This window comes from Diceros bicornis, chromosome 14 (assembly GCF_020826845.1).
Source record: "Diceros bicornis minor isolate mBicDic1 chromosome 14, mDicBic1.mat.cur, whole genome shotgun sequence".
Taxonomy (NCBI): domain Eukaryota; kingdom Metazoa; phylum Chordata; class Mammalia; order Perissodactyla; family Rhinocerotidae; genus Diceros; species Diceros bicornis.
The window spans coordinates 10,817,014-10,840,106 of NC_080753.1; the positions used below are offsets into that span (position 1 = coordinate 10,817,014).

General features: G+C 36.0%; 1 protein-coding gene across 17 annotated transcripts in view; it reads left to right on the top strand.

Moving 5' to 3' along the window:
- The window catches only part of DST (dystonin), a 441,352-nt gene that overhangs the window by 389,068 nt on the left and 29,191 nt on the right, over window positions 1–23,093 (top strand). For all 17 annotated transcript variants that reach the window (XM_058554118.1, XM_058554104.1, XM_058554107.1 and 14 more), the window contains 14 exons: window positions 3,017–3,220; window positions 4,479–4,710; window positions 5,607–5,833; window positions 7,254–7,376; window positions 7,515–7,616; window positions 9,701–9,802; window positions 11,748–11,921; window positions 12,268–12,423; window positions 15,293–15,490; window positions 15,843–15,971; window positions 18,660–18,830; window positions 19,671–19,826; window positions 20,032–20,238; window positions 22,801–22,920. In XM_058554118.1, coding sequence (XP_058410101.1) covers window positions 3,017–3,220; window positions 4,479–4,710; window positions 5,607–5,833; window positions 7,254–7,376; window positions 7,515–7,616; window positions 9,701–9,802; window positions 11,748–11,921; window positions 12,268–12,423; window positions 15,293–15,490; window positions 15,843–15,971; window positions 18,660–18,830; window positions 19,671–19,826; window positions 20,032–20,238; window positions 22,801–22,920 — 2,301 coding nt within the window. The remainder of the gene's footprint in view (window positions 1–3,016; window positions 3,221–4,478; window positions 4,711–5,606; window positions 5,834–7,253; window positions 7,377–7,514; window positions 7,617–9,700; window positions 9,803–11,747; window positions 11,922–12,267; window positions 12,424–15,292; window positions 15,491–15,842; window positions 15,972–18,659; window positions 18,831–19,670; window positions 19,827–20,031; window positions 20,239–22,800; window positions 22,921–23,093) is intronic.

Genomic DNA, 23,093 nt, shown 5'->3' on the forward strand with positions numbered 1-23,093 from the left:
ACTAAGCGCACGCACACACGCGCACGTGTGTGTGTGTGTGGTTTAACTCAGGGTAAATTGCATCATTGTTTGAAGTATGTGACATACTTATTAATCTTGTTTGTTTACTTTTTGATGTATTGACATTGAAGAATATCTCTAACTGAAGTGCTTATTTAGAAAGGAGTTTTAGAGAACACTTTAATGCAAAATGGAAATTTTATGGAGTTCTATGTAAGTCATTCAGCAAGAGAAAGATTTACAAACTAGGTAGAATTGAATTTAATTTTGGTATAAATGTTTATTTATGGCAGAAGTCCTGGTGCTTACCCACTGAATATAATATATAAAATGTTTCATGGATTTTTTTCTTCTCTGAGGTGAGATTTGAGTAGCTATGTTTCTGGCATAACATCAAATAGTATGGAGATGATCATTATTGAACTGAAAATTTCAAAATTAATTTTATTTTAATAAATTAATAAAATATATAAATTAATTTAATAATATATAATTAATAAATAATTTTAGATAGATAATAAAATAAAGTTAATTTTCTTTTTTTGCATAATCTTTCAGCTCTCAAAACAAATTTATGCTTTTATATATAAAGGGAACTACAAAAACTTATAGCCAAGTCTTCAAATTGTTCGAACTAAATTCTTCAGAATATTTGCAATCTTCTAGAATGGCATTCTTCTGCAGCTGTACAATGTCCTCTTCAGCTGTTTTGGGGAACCTCTTCTAGTTCATTCTAGCCAGGAATGAAAAATGGCTCCAAGAGCCATGTTACCAAATGGTAGATAACTTGAAGTCACACGAAGTATCTCCAGCATGACTAGACTCATGACAGTAATGTTGCCAAGAATCATTTTGTTACATTTGAGGCAAGAGACATCTCTTATGGGGCCCTTTCTCCATGCCCACACGCCCAAGTAGGCGTCGAGTAGGTGTTCTTTTGTCTGTCCTGGAAAGGTCTAAAGAGGCTTATCTCACCACTTCCCAAGGCGAGGTGTCTCGTGGTGGTGCTGCACAGATGAAATCTACTCTGACTCTGGCAACTCAAGAAATCTCAGCAGAGATCTGTCATTTTACATGAGAGTCTCTTGATAACTCAAAATGTGAGGTTGTCTTATAAACATGCCTTATAGAATATTGAAACCAGGCCATGTCTAACATGTTTCTTTTTCATGAGATTGTGTATTAGCTGATATTACCATCACCACCTCCATTCTGTAAAGCAGTCTGAAGATATGATCTAATAATATGAAACAAAAATAAGAAGATCTCAGTCTGGACCACCCGGGAGCTAGATTGCAGAGTGACCCTCCCTTGTTCTTATGTGCAGCATGTTAGATTAGACTCTCCTTTTTTTTCTGAGTTGAATTTGTGGGGGTTTTTTGTTTTTGCTTTTGTTTTTTGGTGAGGGAGAATGGCCCTGGGCTAACATCCGTGCCCACTTCCTCTAGTTTATACGTGGGACACCTGCCATAGCATGGCTTGATAAGCCACGTGTTGATCTGTGCCTGAGATCCAAACCTTAGGACCGTGGGCCACCGAAGCGGAGCACGAATTAATCACTATGCCACCGGGCCGGCCCCAAATTTGTGTTTTTTTAGCTCTTTTCCAAAAGAGTTTTGAGACCACCTTCAGAAAAACTTCAAAATTAGTGTATTATATTGGGGATTGTTAATGATGTAATGAACCAATTTCCTCAACAGTTTTCAAAATAATTTATATGACTTATTTTAGTGGGCACTTTCAATAAAAATCCAGGTATGCAGCCTTCCTGGTGATTCTTCTTGATGAATGATAGAAATTAAAATATTTTCTGGAAAAGATTGGTAGCCTTTCTCCAAACCTTCTTTCCTGAATATAATTTCCTAATATAAGAGAAGCTTTTATTAGGGGCTGAATAGCAAACAGTTTGGAGATGTACCTCGGAATGATGAGGACAAGGAACTGCTGATTAGGGACCCTAGTGAATAATGTGGTGCAAATGGAAGGCTCCTCAGTGCTGCATGGAGGCCGGCCTCAAACCTGCAGGCAAAGACAGATCTCCCCCCAGGACTGGTTTTTGGATTTGGCCCGTGAAAAACTCTCAGTGGAGGCCCTGGATTTCATGGCGGGTAGATAGTCCAGATTTTTCTTCTCCCTGGAAGGGATGGAGCTCCACTTGGATTCCACACTCATTCGTTAGTATAAATATCATTGTAACTCTTGATTAGATGATATTATGTAAAATATTCGTATGTCACATATTTTTCCTTAAATACACCTTACAAATAGTGCTCAGTATATAGCTGTGCATTTGATAGATTGATGACCCTTGTAGCCTTTAACATTTTAAAATAAATATAAATAGATTCATGTCATATATATGTACATAGAATAGATTCATACATACATATATAACTTAATATATACGTACACATTTTGATTGGTTTACATATAATATAATTACAACGTCTTGCGGGCTTACATCCCGTTAACTTAGCTTTAGCTATAGTTTTTTTCTCTCAGCATTGTGTCGTCCTTCTACTGAGCTTCCTTCCTTTTTCTTCCTTCCTTCCTTCCTTCCTTCCTTCCTTGTTCCTTCTTTCTTTTTAAATAATTTTTGTATATATCATGAGTGTGCAGAAAGAGACACCAAGAATTATGGCTTGGTCTCTGTAGGTTGGGGACGTAGTGAGTTCAGAATCCTTTTATGTAACATGACCCTTGGCTAATACTCTTGTTAAAATATACTGCTCTGGGTATGAAATGCGTGATGAACTGGGATTCATTATTTCACTCAATCAGCATTTTTGTGTGTACCCTTAAAGGAACTTTGACATGACCAGACTGTTGTTTAATCTTTGTGTCAGGGGCATCTCTTCCTGGCAATGCATTGTATGAGCCATCATGTGTTAAATGCCTGGTGATGGGGAGGGTGTTTGTTTGGAGTTTCTTGCCAGCTGGATGCTTTAGGGGTGTAGACAGCTGTAATACGGAGGTGTGACCCTGAGATCCTGAGAAGCTGTTTGGTTTGTTATAGCAACTGCGAGAGTTGATCGCCGAACACAAGCCTCATATAGATAAGATGAACAAAACTGGGCCGCAGTTACTGGAATTGAGCCCAGGGGAAGGCTTTTCTATCCAAGAGAAGTATGTGGCAGCTGACACCCTTTACAGTCAAATCAAAGAAGATGTCAAAAAGCGAGCAGTGGCGCTGGATGAAGCCATTTCTCAATCTACTCAGGTAATCGTTTACACCAGAAATGTGATTGGGTTCTGCTGAACTGCAGAGCATGGAGAGATGTTTTCCTGGATCTCCTGATTAAATTTCAGCTAAAATTGTTTCACTATATTAATACTCTGAGTATTGATGTCTTTGTCTCTCAGAGGTGATATTTGCTTGTGTCCAGTCCTTATATTTCTGCCTGCTTGTAGATACAATAAAAAATAATTTTCAATGACTTAAGAACATGCAGTTGTCATCATTGTCCAAATATTTAAATGTGTCCATCCAGAGTAGAATGCAGTATTTGCCATGGAGAGAGATAAAAGAAAGTGTTATTACTAATAGAACACTCCCAAGAAGGCAATAAAAAGAAACACTGTGAAAGATGGACTGAATAAGAAGGAAAAAATACAAAGTTGGAAATTGATTTCTTTCACTTTTAGAAAATATCTTTTTTCAAGAAGTTGAATTTGAAATTACCTACAGATTTTCCATTTTCAAGGTTTGGCTTTTGTCATTAGATACACCGACATTGGAGTGGTTCATTTTCTGTAATCCCCAGTGATTCCTTTAATGTTGAGGAGAATGTATAATCTATGAATGAACAAGTTTTCATAACTTTGCTGCGTTGTCTGTGGTACCTTCGCAAACAAAAGTGTAAAATCCTTTCATGAATCTGGTTATGTGTTTGGCCGTGAATTAAATACAAACTTCTGTTACAACATGGAGGAAGTTTTTGTTTTGTTTAATTTTTTTAATATTTTTCAGTTCAGGAAACTCATAACTTAAGAAATCCCTTTAATCTAATCGAAACTGCCCATGAATTTCACATTTAGTAGTATAACTTTTTTAGGATGCCAAAATAATCAATAAAAGTGAGTAAAACAATCATTTTGAATAGACACCCAGATTATATTGAACTTAATTTTTAAAATTAATTTGAATTATAATAACAAAATTAAACAATAAGTATGATGCTGCTGTCAGGTGGTCCAATTATAGAGTAACATATACCATATCTTAATGAATACACTCAATTATTTGCAAAAAAGAGTCTAGCCTACACCAGTAGTATGAGGCAGAGAGGGGCATATAAGTCATGGTTTAGGAATGTCTTCATAGACCACCTGGCTATCACTCTTTGAATGGATATGTTAACAAAAGGGCTAAGAGTTAGTTCTTGACTATGACATTAAGTAGATGTTTTTCCATTTGAATTTCACATTTGGTGTCACAGATCTTTTCCTCATAAGTGATCCCCTTGTTTTACTGTTAGTTCCATGACAAGATAGACCAGATCCTTGAGAGCCTGGAACGCATCGTGGAGCGTTTGAGGCAGCCGCCTTCTATCTCTGCTGAGGTGGAAAAGATTAAGGAGCAGATCAGTGAAAACAAGAATGTGTCAGTAGACATGGAGAAGCTACAACCGTTGTATGAAACTCTTAAACAGAGGGGAGAGGAAATGATTGCTCGCTCCGGGGGCACTGATAAAGACATATCTGCCAAAGGTATTAATTTCAGGATAAGGAAAGAATTGAACTTGACTTTTAAAACAATTCTAAATGTTCATGCTGTTTACTGACAAGTCCAATTGCATATCAATATCCCGGATTTTAGAAAAGGTATTACAAATATGACATGTTTGGGGTTGAAGGGCTGTGTACATAAATCCCTTGTTAATGTCTTCCTGTGTTTGTGAAATCAATCGGTTAAATACAAAGTGTGCCATTTTACAAAAACCACACGTTCTCCAGGCCTTTTAAACCAGTTGCTTAAAGCATGATGCTAATAAAACCAAACCTAGGGATGTTTTTTTCCTCATTACTGACTACACTACCTTACATAATGGGTACTCTATCCCATAGCCACAGAAATGGAAGCGGTGACCACAGCCAGCCATCTTAAAGGTATGAGCTGGAGGTCAAAAGGAAGAGTGTGCACATAGGTTAGTGGAAATTTATGATAAGGGTACTCTAGAAACAAGCCCAAAATACATATCCTACATTGTTATATTCCTGGAACTGAAGAGACATCTTTATTCTTGATTTGGAGAGTACAGAGAACATACTTAGATGGTTATTTCACTTTCTTTGGAATTGAGGCCAGCCTTGGTGAACTTGAAACTGGTGAACTTAGGTCTACTCTGAGCTCGCTTGCCTTTGGGCTTCCACTTTTGTCTGGAAGAGCCTTGGTTCAAGAGGAGCAGGACACCCTCAGATCTTGCTTTTGTCTGGAATAGGTCCTTGGGCCCAGTGATATCCACTGGACTGGGGTCAACCAAAATTTGGTCCAGTTTTAGATACTTAGCTAATTGAATCACTGTTTCTGTGTGAACTAAAGTGTTCTGGTTTATTGCTTAAATGGGGCTAACATACTGCCTTTTTGATATTGTTTTGCTTCATAGCTGTTCAGGATAAGCTTGACCAAATGGTTTTCATTTGGGATAACATACACACGCTGGTGGAAGAAAGGGAGGCCAAACTACTGGATGTAATGGAATTAGCAGAAAAGTTCTGGTGTGATCACATGTCATTGGTGGTCACCACTAAAGATACTCAAGATTTCATCCGGGATCTGGAGGATCCTGGAATTGATCCCTCAGTAGTAAAACAACAGCAAGAAGCAGCAGAGGTAAGCAGAATATCTCAAAGAAAGTTAAAAAATAAGTTGTAGTATGATGAAAACTGGTTCCTTTGGTAAATATTCGGAATTAGTCTATGAAAACTTATATTTGGTTCCGAAAGTGGAATGCATAGTGATATATAATAGGAGATGGAGTACGCCCACAAAATGCACTCAGAGAGTGTATATTTTAAAAGATTCTCTTCATCCCCACTGCCTCTGCCCTATTTCGGGACCTTGTTATCTCTTTTTTTTCTTTTTGGTTTCTAAAGTAATCCAAAGTGAGGTCCTTGCTCCAGAGTCTCTTTCCTTGCCACGCCTCTAACCTTGTGCTGCTGGTCGTCTCTCTAGATCTGTTCTTGTTGTGATGCTGCTTAAACCCCCCAAAGGCACCCGCTGCCGACTGCGTCAAGTCCACACTCCCCAGACCAGGGCTGGCCCTTTCCAGCCTAGCCTCGCCCATGTCTCTGTTGCCAGCTATTTTTTTCTGCCACTCCTTTACCAAGCTCCTCCTCTGCTGGTGATACAAAGTGACTTTCCCCCAAACTGCTGTGCTCTTGTCTCTAGCATCTGTATCTGCAGATTTTATTCCGTCACCCTAGAATGTCCTTCCTGCCACTCTGCTGGCAAATCCCACTCAAACTTCAAGGTTCGGTTGGATTGTTACCCTCCATGTAAAATCTTTTCCTATATTCTTAACAGAGTTCGTCTGTCTGTGTTCTCATAATACTTTCCTCATGTAAAGGACTCTACACACAGTATGACTTACCATTGATACCCCTCTGTCTTTGCTAATGTCTCAGAGCCCCTTGAGCAGAATAGTCGTGTCTGTTTTTCTTTGTATCCGCAATGCCTAGTTTAGGGCTTGGTTCATGCTTCGTAAATGCTTCTTGAATGCATAAATGTATTTAACCAATAAGGTGAAAGCAAAGGTAGAATACTGCGTTTCTGTCGTAGTTTTTTGGTAGTTTACATGTCCTAGGGTAAAAATGTAAATGCAGAGCTGGATTATCCTGAATCTACTAAATGAATACATTAATTTGTGTGAAGTCTTTGAACTCATATTTTACCTATGTCTGTTTTAAATGTGTATTGCCAAACTAGTTGGTTTGAAAAACAAAATGCCTTTCTATTCATTTCAGTATTGTTATTTTTAAAATAACATGATATTTGTTACATAGAATTATTTCTTAAATAGTATCTTTATAATAAACATTTGATGTTTGTTACTCAAAGGACACTGTTTCTTCTTTAAAATATTTCTTCTGTTCTCTTTCCTTGTTGAAAAAATTTATTGCAGAAACTTAGAAAACAGAAGAAAATAATAATTGATCATAACTAGAAATAGCTACCATTAATGTCTGTGTGTCTCTTTTTAGTATTGGTGTGATTTTGCTTAAAATTCTAAGGCTGCCATTTCTTATTCTAGGCCATACGAGAGGACATAGATGGACTACAGGAAGAGCTGGATATCGTTATTAACCTGGGTTCCGAACTCATCGCCGCGTGTGGGGAACCGGATAAACCCATTGTCAAGAAGAGTATAGATGAGGTACAACTAGCATCTTTTCTATTCTCTTCAGAACGTGTTGTTTTTTTTTTTAAGATTTCTTTAACTAAAGCATAGTTGATAGAAATAGTTTAAAATTTAGTATATGACACTAAAAGAGTTCTAATATTTATATTATAGTTAAATTCAGCATGGGATTCTCTCAATAAAGCTTGGAAAGACCGGGTGGACAGACTGGAGGAGGCGATGCAGGCTGCGGTTCAGTACCAGGATGGACTGCAGGTAAGGGGATTACGGCATGTCTGCTGGAAGGAAGAATCATGCTCTTTGATGTCTACAGATTTATGCAGTGGTGTCACCCGAGGGCTACAAGTGTGTATGCAATTACCTCACCTCCCTCGATTCATGTTTTGCCTTTTAGAACATATATCTGGCACATGAGATGTGTGTAGATATATGTACACATATAAATACATTTTTATACACACATTCAGTGAAATTTAATTTGAAAAGAAATATTTTAATTTTTTTTAAGTGAAAATAAATATTCCCACACAGTATTTTTCATAAATGGCTCAACACCAGACAGTGAAATGGAACTGAATCTGGGTTCTGTTCTCAAGCTGAGTGGAATAGGATGAAAGGAGTAAACATTATCTAAAAATATCACTGAGTTTAACTAAAGTCAGAGGTAAAGAAATTTGATTTGAAGCCAGTGTTCCCCATGAACTAAAATAGATTTTTATTTTATTAGGTCATAATCTGATGTGTAAAAAGTATTTTCTTCTTTTCCATGTATATAATTGCTTTTAATAGTTGTTTTTCACATCCCTGAAGGTTCTCATTCAGTTCGTTAACCATTTTTTAAGTTTCTTTTTTTTAAATATTAAAAATTTTCTTGTCAGTTGAGGCCAACTCAGGAATATTTCTCTCCCTACCTTCCTTAACTTGATTCCATTTCCTAACAGGCTGGCAAGAGTTTAATCTTTCATCCCTCCTACCATATGGAAAAAGCCTTTCTGAGTATTTCCATAACACCAAGTGAATATTATGTTTAAAGCTCAGATGAGAACATCTTTTCCTTTTTATTATACCACTCCATTTCTATATTTATAAAAATAAATATCACAAGCCAAGCATTATGCCAGCTGAAAAGTGTTTTGAACTTTGGAAATATATGAAAAAATTCACTACAAATAACACCTTATTGTAACTCTCCCCCTTCACCCCTCTCCTTTTTTTTTTTTTTTTTTAACCAAAGTGGTAATTTATTGGTTAGGTAGCAGTGGCCAATATTTAATTAGGCTCCAGCCCTCAGTCTGTGAGGCCAGATCATGATTTCCATGTACCTGTGGTGAGTCATTGAGTGGTGCCCTCTTCCATGGCTAGAGATGGTACTGCCACCACCTGCAGCTATTGGACCTCAGGAGCCACACTAACCATAGGAGGTCACAGGTTAGACACTGTGACTTAAACAGTCTCCTTACCACTGCTAGATTAGCAGCATCACCTTTGGGAGTGAAGCGCAACTTGATGTATTAAATAGCTGTGGCTAGATGTCAAAAGCTCCAGAGGTTTCAAGGTTTGATTGTAAAGTAAAATAAATTTTATTTTCCAGGTTGCTACTTAAGTTCTTAGGGTTTGCTCATGCTAACTTTAAAATATCAGATACTTTCCAAGGGTTTTTGCCCCCTACTGTATGGTCTGGCAACTTCATTAAAGTGCAAAAATAATTTTGTGTGTTTAGTACCTGAAAAAAATGAGAGTTGAGCCTTTTTAGAATGTTTATATTACCTAAAAAGAACAAGAAACAAGTGAGATTTTGAAGTCTGTATTGCAATAATGGCCTTAATATTAATCATCATATGTGCAAGATTTTAGTGTTAATCTAAATAATACGTAAAAGTTTAGTTGAGCCAGATATTTTCCTCAAGTGTCAAACAATCAACTTCTTGATTAATTGAATAAACAGATAGGTTCAAATATTTTTTTCATTATATTTACACAGTCTGCCTTTTAGGAGGGCGTAAGAGAACATGGAGATTTTATTTCATGTGATTGAATTTATAAAACTTTTTTTCAAATGGACTTTTTTTTAAAGTTTTTAGTATTCTCAGATTCTATTCAAGATAGAACTTCTTTTGCAAACTTGGATGCAGACTTGGAGGTTCCGTCCATTTCATATTTGGGGTAATTTTTCAGTATATTACTGCTTTTACTTATTGAAGTGAACCATCTTAATTATTTGTAAAATAGGCTCATTACATAATATCTTTATAGATTTATGATTGTACTTTTCTATAACACTTGAGATGTAGCAATTTCAGATGTACCATTATAATAACATAGACTAATGTGTTTTTCAGGCAATATTCGACTGGGTAGATATTGCAGGTGGTAAATTAGCTTCAATGTCTCCAATCGGAACAGATCTTGAAACTGTCAAGCAGCAGATTGAAGAGCTAAAGGTATGGGTGGGGGCTAACTAATTTATCAGAGACCTTTGCATTTTTAAATTCTTGATTCATGAGATTCTTTACACAAATCTATTTATTTTACATAATTATAATTGAAGTATACATTTTGATTATGAAACTGGTTCAATATAGTGCCTACATGTAATAAGCAGTATATAAGTGCTCATTAAATAAAGGACATAAAATACCAGTAGTTTTCTTATTAAATCAATATCTGTTCATTATAGAAAAATCAGAAAATACAAATAAGTGAAAAGGTGGCTTTTTTAAAGCCACCCAAAATGTTACATACCCATAGGCAACCACTCTTTATATCCTTATGTTGGGGCAGGATGAGGTATGGGGTGTGTGTATGTGTGTATGTGTTATACACGTGTAGATCATACTGTAAGGATTTTTATAGCTTTATTATTCAGTAGTGTAGTATTGTCATCAATACACATACAGCAGTGTTTTTGTTTTCTTCATTGTGTGCAGAGTAATTCATTTAGTCTAACAGGCTAAAGAAGCATCCACGGTATAATGGTGTTTCCCAAAATGTTTGTCTTATAAATGTTTGTTGTTTTCCATCTGCTTTCCTCTGTAATTTTTTCTTTGATGGTTCTTGATCTCCAGCTGTGAAGATGCTGGACTGTGTCCTCTTCAAAGTATTCCTCTGTGCTGATGATCATTTATCAAAGTGGGGTCAGCTGTTTCCTTCCTAATTTTAAGTCTCCATCCACAGAGACAACACACTATTTTCAATGAACTTGACTAGATTTTTATATAAAATTATTACCTGGCTTTGAAACTATGGCATTTTCATCTCTAAGTATGATAGAGAATATTTCATTTAGAAAAAAAATGTTTCTTTTTGAGAATTTTACTGTTACCAACATTAGATTGTGATTTGTTTAAAATTTTATCTGATCATGTAGTAAACACATGACATACTTTATGTACAATCGCAGATGTGGAGAATTTATTTAGGATGTTTGCATCTATCTCTGTGGTTTTTATATGGCAGGCTGGTCAGGAGTGCTCTCTCTGAAACAGGTTGTCTGCGATTACGTCCCGGTTCACCCACTTCCTAGCCAGATGACCTCGGGAAAGTTACCTAACTGGTCTCACTTCTGTGTCCTTAGTTACACTGGATAAAATTCTTTTCTTTAAGTGTGTTGAGAGTAGTTTGAATATAGCAAGTGTTCACTATACCTTAGTTATTTATTTTTTAATTATTGTTTTCATACGTTTGAAAAATTAAGGGACTGCTTAGCCGTTATTTATTTACTATTTAATTATTTGCTGTTGCAGATTAAAATAAATATTTCATGAAAGGGCAGTTTCCTATTACAAGCAATCATCCACTAACCTGTGTGTGTTGGCAATGCCAGGATTATTAAATATATTTCATTAAGCACTGGGAGAGAGAATATGTTATTCTGAGTCAGCAGTGGATGAGGCATAGGAATAACTAAGTATTAATGAACACAGTACAGCTACAAAAAACATAAAATGTTCAGTAGATGCAGGAAATAGTAAATTGAGTTTCTTAGCGATATTTTTTCTGGGTTTCATATATGTCAATATATATTTTATTTTCTTCTTTCCTATAACGTCAAAACTCATTTATTGAATATATATAATTAAGACATTGGAATAAGTTCACCCTTGAAATTTGTTAATTTTTTTATTGTGGAGACCAAAAGTGAAGTATCAAAATTATAAATAGAAACATCTTTCAGAAAACATTGAATAAAGAGAAAAGATTTTCCTTATCTTTTTTGATCTATAATTCTTTCATCGTTGACACTGTTAGATTTTTATTCCTCTTCACCCCCCTCCCCCGTAAGAAGTGTGAATTTGAATAAAGATCTAATCCATAGAATGTTTTTTTTGTTTAAAGTTACTGATTTATAACAAATTTGCCTTGTATATCTTTTTTTAAAAAAAATAGCAATTTAAGACAGAGGCCTATCAACAACAGATAGAAATGGAAAGACTGAACCATCAAGCAGAGCTTTTGCTGAAGAAAGTAACAGAAGAAAGCGACAAACACACTGTTCAAGACCCATTAATGGAACTGAAATTGATATGGGACAGTCTGGATGAGAGAATTATCAACAGACAGGTAAATGCCAGGATTTTTGTTCAGAAATTGTAAAATTGCAGTTTCATATATTAATGTAAAATAATTATTAAAGAAAGTAAAATTAGGTGATTATGTACATAAACTTTTGAAGCCCCTAAATTCTCTTATTTCATTGGAATTTATCCTGCTTCTCACATGCTATTTTATAACCAGAAAGAGTTTCAAACTTAAAATCTAGAAGAATATGATGATTGGGCTTCTTTGGATGTGCTTACTGACTTATGCAGCATGAAACAATTTATTTTTTGCCGTTGATTTATAAATGTTTGTCATTCATAATATTGAATATGTAAGTGGATTTTCTTCCTCTCCACTCTTCCTGTAGCATAAGCTGGAGGGTGCTCTCTTAGCACTGGGCCAGTTCCAACACGCTCTGGATGAGCTCTTGGCGTGGCTGACACACACCGAGGGCTTGCTAAGTGAGCAGAAACCTGTTGGAGGAGACCCCAAGGTCATCGAAATTGAACTTGCCAAGCATCATGTACGTAGCTGTTATTGTATATTATGTTCCTTCTCTGTTCATTTCTAGTGTCATCACATTTCTTCTGGTATGTTTCTTCTTTATGCGTTTTTCAAGTTTATGATTTTAACACAAGTTCATATTTAACATTGGTAACTAAAGTTTAAACTACTTAAAACACACTTCTTAAAAGATTATAATCAAAATACTTTGCTCGCTGTTTAAGGCAGTTATTATCAAAAACAGCAAGGGTGGGAAATTTCTGGCTAAATTTTATTAGGCGTGCATGGCCAACACTGAAGGTTTAAATCCCTGATTATACCTGTCATTGGATTAATGTAGCAGAGTTTTAAAAGATGTTGGGGGTAGTCTAAGAAGTCATAGACTCAAAATGTTGTTCCCCGGCAGGTGTGTGTGTGTGTTTTTTCTCTGGTCACTCTTAGCTCCATGTGTCTGTCATTGCTGCTTCTTGGGCATGTCTAACGTATGTTTGTCTGTCTCTCATTATGTTGGGTTTGTCCTGCTGTCTCTGTCTCCCTCTTACTTTTCACTGGCGTTTTGTGTCTTAATCCTTTTCTTTCTGAATTAGTTTTAAAAAATATTTGTTATATTTAAATGAGTTTTTATATGCCATGCACTTGATTTAAAGCTTATAAATTGAAAATTTTTATCTTGAGATATATGCAAAACAAGTTTATGTTGTTGTCATCTCTGTGACACTTCGTTGATAATTCTTAATAGAAAATTCTCTATCGCTTAAGTCACTAGGCTTAATGAGTAAAAGTGTGCTCAGTAGAGTTTATCCTGGCATTCAACTGTCAATCATAGAACTTTAACATTCACAGTAACAGTGGCATCTTATTTATGATTAGGTTCTAAATCCAACCTTAAATAAGTTTTCTTTGATTATCAAATAGAAACGTGTTGATTATTTTACATGTTTAATAGCATTTTAAAATAAAAGGTAGATTTTTAGCTCTTTAAGATCATGATACACAGGTTTTGACTATTCTTGATTTGGTTCTTCTTCCATACTTTTCCCCACAATAATTGTTTCCTAATTTAAATTTTTCTTCCTCTTTCATCTCATTCTGTATATATTTATAGTCATTGCCCAACCGTACCTGATTAAGCAATTAGAACTTATTTTGCATCATTAATATTTTTCATTATTTAATGTCTACATTAAACCTTTCCTAAGAGCAATAATGACTGTTCAGACTAACTCTGCACAGAAACAAAATATGTTTATTCTCGTGTAAGTTTATAGCATTTACGTTTTCATAAACTTAGCAGTTGTCCTACAAGTCACATACCTGAGTGACAGAAACTTTGTAGAATGCATAAGAGGTGGGAAAACGAGATACCCTGATCCAGTTATTTTTGTGGGGGACGAGTTAGGGACCTTTTATTTCTGTTTATTTATCTTTGAGCAGTTAGAAATGGCTCCTTTTCTCCCTCCATTCCTCAAAGGTCAAAAGTTAAAGGACTTGGAATTGCCACCACAGCTGCTGAAGGAAGGGAGGGAATGTTTCCAGCCCTCTCCTGCCTGCTTCTCCAGCTCCCAGGCTGGGGCTTCTATTGCGGGACTCGGACCGTTTAAAAGAATGAATTTTATAGAATTATCTTTTATATTTTGACCATGAGAATATTTAACTCTTACCTTTTGCATGTGAGTCCCACTGTTAACATATCAAAGTCCATGCTTTTTGTAAAGATCATTCCTTACTCAGTTGATTTTATAGCCTTTGAAAAACACTCCCTCACCAGATGCCTCAGAAAATGAGGCAGTACAGTCAGAGAAACAGGGATGACAGATGGTTAGTGCTCTTCACTGAAGACCCCCCACCTGCACCCACCACCCTGGTCTGGATTTCCCTCCAGATGTGGGATGTTTTACACGGGGTGAGAGATGATGTTCCTGTTCTTTCCCATTGCCAACCCCGAGTCAGTGAGTGTAGAGAAGGATTATCATGGACTCTTACTAACATCAGAGGAGCTTTCTCCTGGTTTCTAAAAACGTGACCAGTCTTGAAAGGAAACTATTACTAAGCTGTATTTGTTCTTTAAAGTGTAATTCTTTTCAGTATGAGAAATTGATTTTTTTAGCCTTGTGGTTGCTTTCTGCACGTACCGCTCTTGCCCCGTGTCAGTGCATGCGAGTCTTGTTAATCTGTTACGTCATTTCCACTGTGTAGGAGAAGAGGAAGGCATTATTTACTGTGATGTGTAGTAAGCATTCCATATGTGTATTTTCTAGTAAAAGAACAGCTAAACTTTGAACGCTGGGCTTGAGGATCTCTGATATACGGTGAAATCTCTTTCCCTTTGGTGTTGAGGCCTCCCGAGAGTCCTGTCAACTTAGCAGTTAATTCTAACACCCTTCCAACAAGAGAAGATAAAAGAATATTCTATGATAAATTTTTTCCCTTTTCGAGTGCTAGTTGTAAAACATGGCACTGTATATCCTAGAAATGTAATAATTTTATATTTGAAAATGAATATATAGAAATAAATATCTTTTAGGTTTCCTTAAGACATGAAGATTAAGTTCAATTAAAATAAGCTTGAATTGATTGAATGCTTTTAGAGCCTTTTAGTTATCATCTGTAGATACTTAATATCGTCAGATGCAAAGCTGTTCCAATGGGAAGAACTACCAGTGTTCTCACATAATCATTTCAGGGGGTGTTGGTAGACTGGTGGTGATCCAGGAAAGCTGCAAAGTTAAGGGAAAATAACTCCATCATTTTAAAACTTCGTTAGTGTTACAATGCTATGTATATGTTTTCGTTTCAGAATGTTTCATAACCAGGAAATAAAACAATTGCATTAAAAGCGATGTTAACATGTTACAAACAAGCTAACAGTGTTATCTTAATATTTTCAGGTGCTCCAAAATGATGTATTAGCCCATCAGTCCACAGTGGAAGCCGTTAACAAAGCAGGAAATGATCTAATTGAATCCAGTGCAGGAGAAGAAGCAAGCAATCTTCAGAACAAGCTCGAGGCTTTAAATCAACGCTGGCAAAATGTTTTGGAAAAAACAGAACAAAGGAAGCAGCAGCTGGATGGTGCCTTGCGCCAGGTGAATAAGAGAATAAATTCTGAAACTTTCTATAGCCTTCAAGACCAGGATAGCATGGAATTCTTTCATTGGTTTACAGACCCCTGTTTAATTTTTATACCTCAAGGAGATGGGTAAAAACAAGTGGGATAAAGAGCAGAGCTGGTGAGAAGGCAGCTCTCCAGTTCTTAGTGTAATAGTCGTATCTGCTAGCGCTTTCCTGATGAAGAAAGACAAGGGAAATCTGCTTGGCACCTGGCCGTTCTTGAGAATGCATAGAGAGGCTTAGGAGGCTGGGGTTGTTTAAACCTCGTCTTCTGCTTTAAAGTGGCAGTGTCTGTGGGCCAAACTTAAAACTTCTCTATGACTGCAGGCCAAAGGATTCCATGGAGAAATTGAGGATTTGCAGCAGTGGCTGACTGACACGGAGCGTCATCTCTTAGCATCCAGACCCCTGGGAGGTTTACCAGAAACAGCCAGGGAGCAGCTTAATGCCCACATGGTAAGTATATTATTTCCGACAGCTGTAGCCTCAGATTAAGAAACTGACCATTTGCTGTGGGCCCTGATGATAAATAAACCGTGGGAGAAGGTTTAAAGGATATACAGTTTTACAGCAGAAATCTCTAGGGATACATGCTAGAAACACCATTTATTGATTAAATTTTCCAAGCCGGAACCTATTCTTTATTTCAAAGGTTAGTATGACAGTATATGAAAAGTGGTTTTAGATGTCTAGACATCTTTTAGAAGCAAACCTTCCCCCATAAAGTGATAAACCTGTATGGATAGTAATGTAACATTGTGTAAATTATAAACTGTTGTGCCTTGAGTGCAGAGAAAAATCCCTGAAGTAATGAGAATTCACTTAAAAATTATTGCTGTAAGTGTGATATTCCCACTCAGTTACATGGAAGGCTGGAAAATATATTCTTGTTCTAGTAAAATGGAGTTACCTGTTTATTTGTCTTAATGGTGCTAGGGCTGTATCTTCAACTGCACACCTACACAGGTGTGGACAGGAGGAGGCTTCTGTTTAATTGTCCAGTCTGGAGCATCATGCCTGCCGGCCGGTCCACCCAGACTCTGTGGCACTGTCAACTCTTAAGGCTAAGGAAGAAAAAATAATGAAACTTGAGACTCTGGCTTTCTTTCTTAGAAATAGGGACTGACAAATAGACTATCTGTGATTTGTTGACATTTCCTATTCATTTCCCACTATAATTCAGCTCTAAAAGTTCTAAGAGAAAACAATCTGTTTCAAATTTTGAAAGGTATTCCTCTAATTTTTACACTTGTGAATTTGCATCAGAAAATTTTTTTTGATCTTTAAATGCTGATAATTAGTATCTTAGGAAATAAAAATAGAGGTTCTTAGGGATTTGGCAAAATAAATGGTCCATTGTGCATTAAAGTCTGTACTCTTTAGTAGATGTTTAATGTTGTTGTAAGATCATATTAAAGCCGCACTTATTTGGAAATAATTTTGCGTTTGGTAATTTGGTGAGGAAGTAACCGTCTTTTAGGTGTTGTGAAGAAGTACAACAGAGGTAACATCTTATTCATTTCACAATTGCCATGAGCAGTTAAAATAAATCCTGTTGATCCAGTATAAAATTTTCTAGAAACCTTTAATATATATTCATCATTTAAAAAAATTATTTCATGTGTGGTTTTGTTGTTGTTGTTACTGTTGTTTTTTTTGGTGCCACAAGAGAGCCATTTGTTTCACTGAAAAAGTAATTAAATAATAGCTTGGGAGTGCTTGTCTTCCTTTTCCATGAAACCTGGCTGACTTCCAGAGACTTCATTACTTTCCTGAAAGTACCTGCATAGCTATTACAGTGTCCATTAAGTATAAGTTGAATGAATTCTTGAACATACATGCTTGGGATTATTCTCTAATAACATATTTTTTAAATGTTAATTTAGAAGAATTTAAGTAAAAAGTTGGAAATCAAAGAGCTTATCTTTAAAATATTTTAATTTTAGAAAAATATTACGTTATCAGCTTATTTGGCCTGGGTGGGGTGTTTAAAATGAATTTGCTGTATATCCTGATGTAATTTACCAGAGTATAGAAATTCCATGATTTAGGGAATTCTAAAGAGTTATTGAAATTTGTAATATTGTTTTAGTAATGTTCTTTTGATTTGGTTGTGTTAGAAATGAAGGAAACTAGAAAACCTAGAATATTACAGTTTCCTGAGATTTAGCTACATTTGAAAGTTTTGCTTTGGGATTGAAAGCTTTTAGTAGATGACATTGTAAATATGTTTAGAAAGGGTTTTTTTTTTTTTTTTAAGGCTTAAGAAATTACAAAGTCTTGAGGTGATGAAATGTTCTGAAATTAGTATTGATGGTTGCAAATCCTGGATGTGAATATAATGAAAAACACTGAATTGTACACTTTAAAATTGCGAATTTTATGAATTATATCTCAATTTTAAAAATTATAAAGTTGAAAATATTAGACATAGAATATATAATTTTTCAGTGGGAGCTGTGATTTGACCCACATTATAATTGAATCAATGGAATAGAACTGGTCTTAATTTTTTACATGACTATAACTGTTGTTTCATTAATCTTAAATTGTGAATTTGTTTAAGCAATATTTTTTTATATTCTCTATAGAAGAAAACTGCATTCCAGTTGGAAGCTTTAAAAATGATGTAAATGAGAATAATATTCATAGTACCCACAGATTTGGCTTTTGTGATTCCAAAGTCTGAATAATCAAATTAAATAGCTTACTCTGCTGGGTCTTTGCTTGCTAGCCACTGTATGTCTTCTGAGCACAGAATTAAATTATACCAAAAAATACTACAGTCATTATATCATAGTCTGAGGAGAGGCTTAGAGAACCCATTTTACAGAGGAGGAAATTAAGGTTCAGGGAGGTTAAATGACTTGCCCAAGGTCAAGCTGATTGGTTACTGTATAGTAAAACCTTTCTTGAGAACATTTAAAACATTGCTCACACCCTTAGCCTGCTGGAATGGGTCGATAATGGTAGCACCGTTTCTGAGATTTCTCGGTAGACAGGGTATGGTGTCACTTCAATGCAGTGAGGCGTTTGAATGTGTCCTGAATATGTGGTAAGGGGCTTGGGATTGATGACCTGGAAGAACTCTTAGATTTTGTTCTCTTAAAAATGTTATAACTTGGGGGGGATATTTCAATTTAGGAAATCTGTGCTGCCTTTGATGTTAAAGAAGAAACATATAAGAGCCTGATGCAGAAGGGCCAGCAGATGCTTGCAAGATGCCCCAAATCTGCAGAGGCAAATATCGACCAAGACATAAACAACTTGAAAGAAAAATGGGAATCAGTGGAAGCCAAACTCCACGAAAGGAAAGTATGTGCCTCCGTTAATATAATGGAATGAAGGTTTCGGATGGTTTATCTCGTAGGTTTTACCTTATCTCTGAGTAGAATTATCAGTGGAACTTTTAATAATCCACATTTAAATTTTCTTGGTATACATTTGGAGGTTTCATGGGGTCATTTGAAAATAGTATTCCGTCTTAACACCGGAGAACAGAGTTCAAGGACTCTATTCAAACATAGGTAAAGATATATCATAGATCAAGTGTTAATAGGTGTATTTTTTAATTTGTGAGCCGCTCAAATTCTGGTTTGTTAAATAATTCTATTCTGATCACACTTGTTAAGCAAAGGGCTGTATGTAGCAGGGAGGGAGACCTAGGGAGTGAGATGATTGTATATATAATAAGCACTTATATAACAAAAGTCCATGAGACAGGATTAAAAATATTACTGTTTCATGCTATAAGAGAAATCATAAGCTAGGAACACTAGATTGTATGCCCTCACTGACAGAGTGTAATGTATATTTCACAGTGTATTGACCCCCCAAATTAATTGTCTGAATGTCAAGTTTTCTTTTTACAGATTTTGCTTAGTAATTGTATTCTGTGATTATTGTCCCAAAACCACAATTTTAGTGTATATTAAAACATTTTTAGCTGCAGTGATATGCTTCTCACTATATGTAAAGGGGTTTGGTTTGCCAGTATTTTAGCAAAGGCCCATTACATTCATAAACTGTTTAGGTAACATAGGCTATGCATAAATAAAGAGTGGATGGGAAGGAAATCTGTCAGAGAGTAGTTAAACTGGGGAACAAAAAAAACTCCTTAAATATCATCAAATACTAAATAATCTGTCTTCGCAGACGAAACTGGAAGAGGCCCTCAACTTGGCAATGGAGTTCCACAATTCTCTCCAAGACTTCATCAACTGGCTTACCCAGGCTGAACAGACCCTAAATGTTGCTTCTCGGCCAAGTCTTATCTTGGACACAGTCTTGTTTCAAATCGATGAACACAAGGTATGTTGTAATGCAGATGGATAGCATTCTCGTTTCAGATCTTTTTAAACAACAGACTGTTTTAACGTCAAAAGCATGAATTTGCTAGTTTGCAAACTTTCCTCTGTCCTTTGAAACAGTTTCAGCTTATGACCCCAGTAGCATCTTTAAGATACGTCAGTTTTTCATTTGTTTCTAATTATACCCTTTTTTTTTTTTGGGAAAGGTCTTTGCCAATGAAGTAAATTCTCACCGTGAGCAGATAATAGAGCTGGACAAAACTGGAACCCACCTGAAATATTTTAGTCAGAAACAAGATGTTGTCCTAATTAAGAATCTCCTGATCAGTGTACAGAGTCGGTGGGAAAAAGTGGTTCAGCGGCTAGTGGAACGAGGACGATCTTTGGATGAGGCGAGGAAGAGGGCCAAGCAGGTAAACCTTTATAAAAATTCTCTGAACGTGGCAAGAAGTGAGTTGTAGCTGTTGAACGATATGTTACGTTATTAAAGTACTTTGCACACTGTACTAGGTGTAACAATCTTGGCATGAAGCCATGGTGTTTGTTTCCCAGAAGGGCCGTGGCCTGAGTTTGAATGGTGACATCACTTTTTGACCTGGCGGCGACTTCAGGCCCCGGGGACTCATCTTGAAAAGACTGATTATAGCTTGACTTTGTAGACAGACTGTTATCATTAAGGCCCAAAAAGAGGCTCAAAATTTTTGTTACTGGATTTGTTTGTTTCTTCTTTGTCCTTTCAACCTCCACTCTCATACTCAGTGAAATCTCATGCTTTATATATTGCTACCTTTTGTTTAGTTCCTAAGCCAAACTTCCTTCATAAACTGTCGGAGCGGAGAGCCAGACAGCTTTCTGAAAGGGCAGGTTCTGTGTCTGGCTTGGTTGGTACTTCTCACCTCTCTGAATTTCTACAACTTGTTGGCAAGCCCTCGTGTCTTCTCTAATAGTTTGACACAGCTCTGTTCCACTTTTACGTTAATTCTTTAAATCTTTTGGGGCTGCTTTGTTTTTTTTTTTTTTTTTTTAATCTAGAGACTGTCACGAATGTCACAGGAACTTTCCTTACTCCCTTCCCTTGCTATTAATATTCCATTCTAGACTAAACACAGAGAAGAAGTGAAATTATGTGTCTCTTTACTCCAGGGAGGAGAGGGATGCACCACCTTGCTCGGCATAGATCTTTAATTTTTCCTAGAAACTTAGTGTAATATTGAGGCTGAATTTTATAATGACTCTTTTTGCCCCATTCAGTTGCATTTTTCTATCATTGATTTTGGACTCCATTGTTTTGGAGAGCTAGGCTCAGTTGGGTGATGCAAAAGATGTCATGGGAGGCAAGTGTTCCAGTGTTTAAAGCTGTTAGCATAAATTTTCTAAAGGCTTCAGAAATGACAAATTGCGTTGTTATAGGATTACATGTCATATATCTCTTTTTGAGTAGGAAATATGATATGTTCAATGTTATAAGTGAGTCTCTGAAATAGAATTGGTCCGTAAAGTTTTTTAAGGCAGTGTTACTGCTGAGCCTGACGTTTGTCTCTCCACATATGTAGCAGTGTCATCTGTGGTCTAGGCGTGTTCGAGTTATGAACATCTAATTTATAGAAGTGTCTTGGGTGCCAGTAGCCGGTTGCCCACCCTCTTCCTCCTTTCTCCATTTAATCAATTTTATTCCTCAATTTGTTTAATTAACTTTATAAGGATTTCCTACTGTTTTCGGTGCAAAAGTATAGCCTTTCTTCTGTTTGTATGGCTTAAAAATAGTTTTGAAAGCAGGACCAGCCTTAGACCCTGTGTGTTTATATCTTAAATTTACTCTCCAACTGTTACAGCCTATGTTATTTGTAGTAAACCACCTAGCACAGTGGCTAGCTGTTTCTTTTTTTCTTTTCATTCTAATATCTCAGTTTTTGGCTCAGATGTTCATTCTAGTTCTCTGACTTTGGCAGTTTATGTGTCTGTTCTGGCCTCCATGTTTGCATGTTTAAATTGATTAGAGTTGTGGGGGAAATGTGTAGGGAGAGGTGGTTCACAATGAGATGATCTCTAGTGGGCCCTTGCAGCTTTGTGACTCCATGCTCTTATTGTGCTTGTTATTAGATATCTTTTCGTTATTTCATTATTAATGTGCTTTGATATGAAACAGATTTTATTTTGATTACTTAAGTTTTTGTTATGTATCCTTTCCCTTAAGTTTATTATGAGAAATAATTTATAACCAATTTAACAATTTAGTATCCAAAAATAGTACCTACTAGTTCTCCATGAAAAACAGAAAAGAGACTGTGGCTAAAATCAAATCTACTAGCACCAGAACATCTCAAGGTCGTAGATGCCAAAGAGAGTTATATTTTGTTAGAACTCAAGCGTTGTGGGTGCTCTTACATGTAAAACCAATATGTGAGGCACAGGCCTTAATTTGAGGATTTCGATAGCAGCAGTAAAAATATTGAACTATGGTTGCATTAAATAGGAATGTAATGGCCTCTTTTTTGTTCTCATTACTTTTTAAAACCAATTTGTGAACTTTATCATTCCCTCTCTCCCTTTTTGTTCCTTGTTCTTAACTTAGGAATTAAACACCTTGGAAGGAAACTGAGATCTGTGAAGAGACAGCAGTGGGCAAATAAAATTCTGAGAATTAATGTTAATTATTAAGCAAAAGGAAAGGGAGGGAAGTTCTTGCTGGTGCTCCCTACCTGTTTCTGGGCTCATTTTTATTTTTGTTAAAGTTTATGTGTTTGAAGAGTTATAACAAAGTGACCATGGGGCATGACCACAAAAGCCAAGCGTTAACAAGGCATTTTGTAATCTACTGAGGAAACCATTACTTTTTTCTTTTCATGGGAAATTCTGAATTAATAATTTTCCACATTTCCATTAATATCAATTTCTGTTTTAAAAATATACTCGGTTTCAAATATAGTGAGTATACCAGAAAATTTTCTGGACGAAGATGTGAATTTCTTTTACAGTTCCATGAAGCTTGGAGTAAACTTATGGAGTGGCTACAAGAGTCAGAAAAATCTTTGGATTCTGAACTGGAAATCGCCAATGATCCAGACAAGATAAAAACACAACTTGCACAGCATAAGGTGGGTATGCAATTAAGAAAAGCATATTGTGTCATTCTGTATCTCAAGCTCACTTTTAAATTCTTACTTGATTGTGTGTTTATTCATCACTAGAGAAGAAAGGCTGTCTAATGTGGACTGACATTAAATTTAAAACCAATCGCCCTTCACATTAGTCAAATGGCAGTAGTATC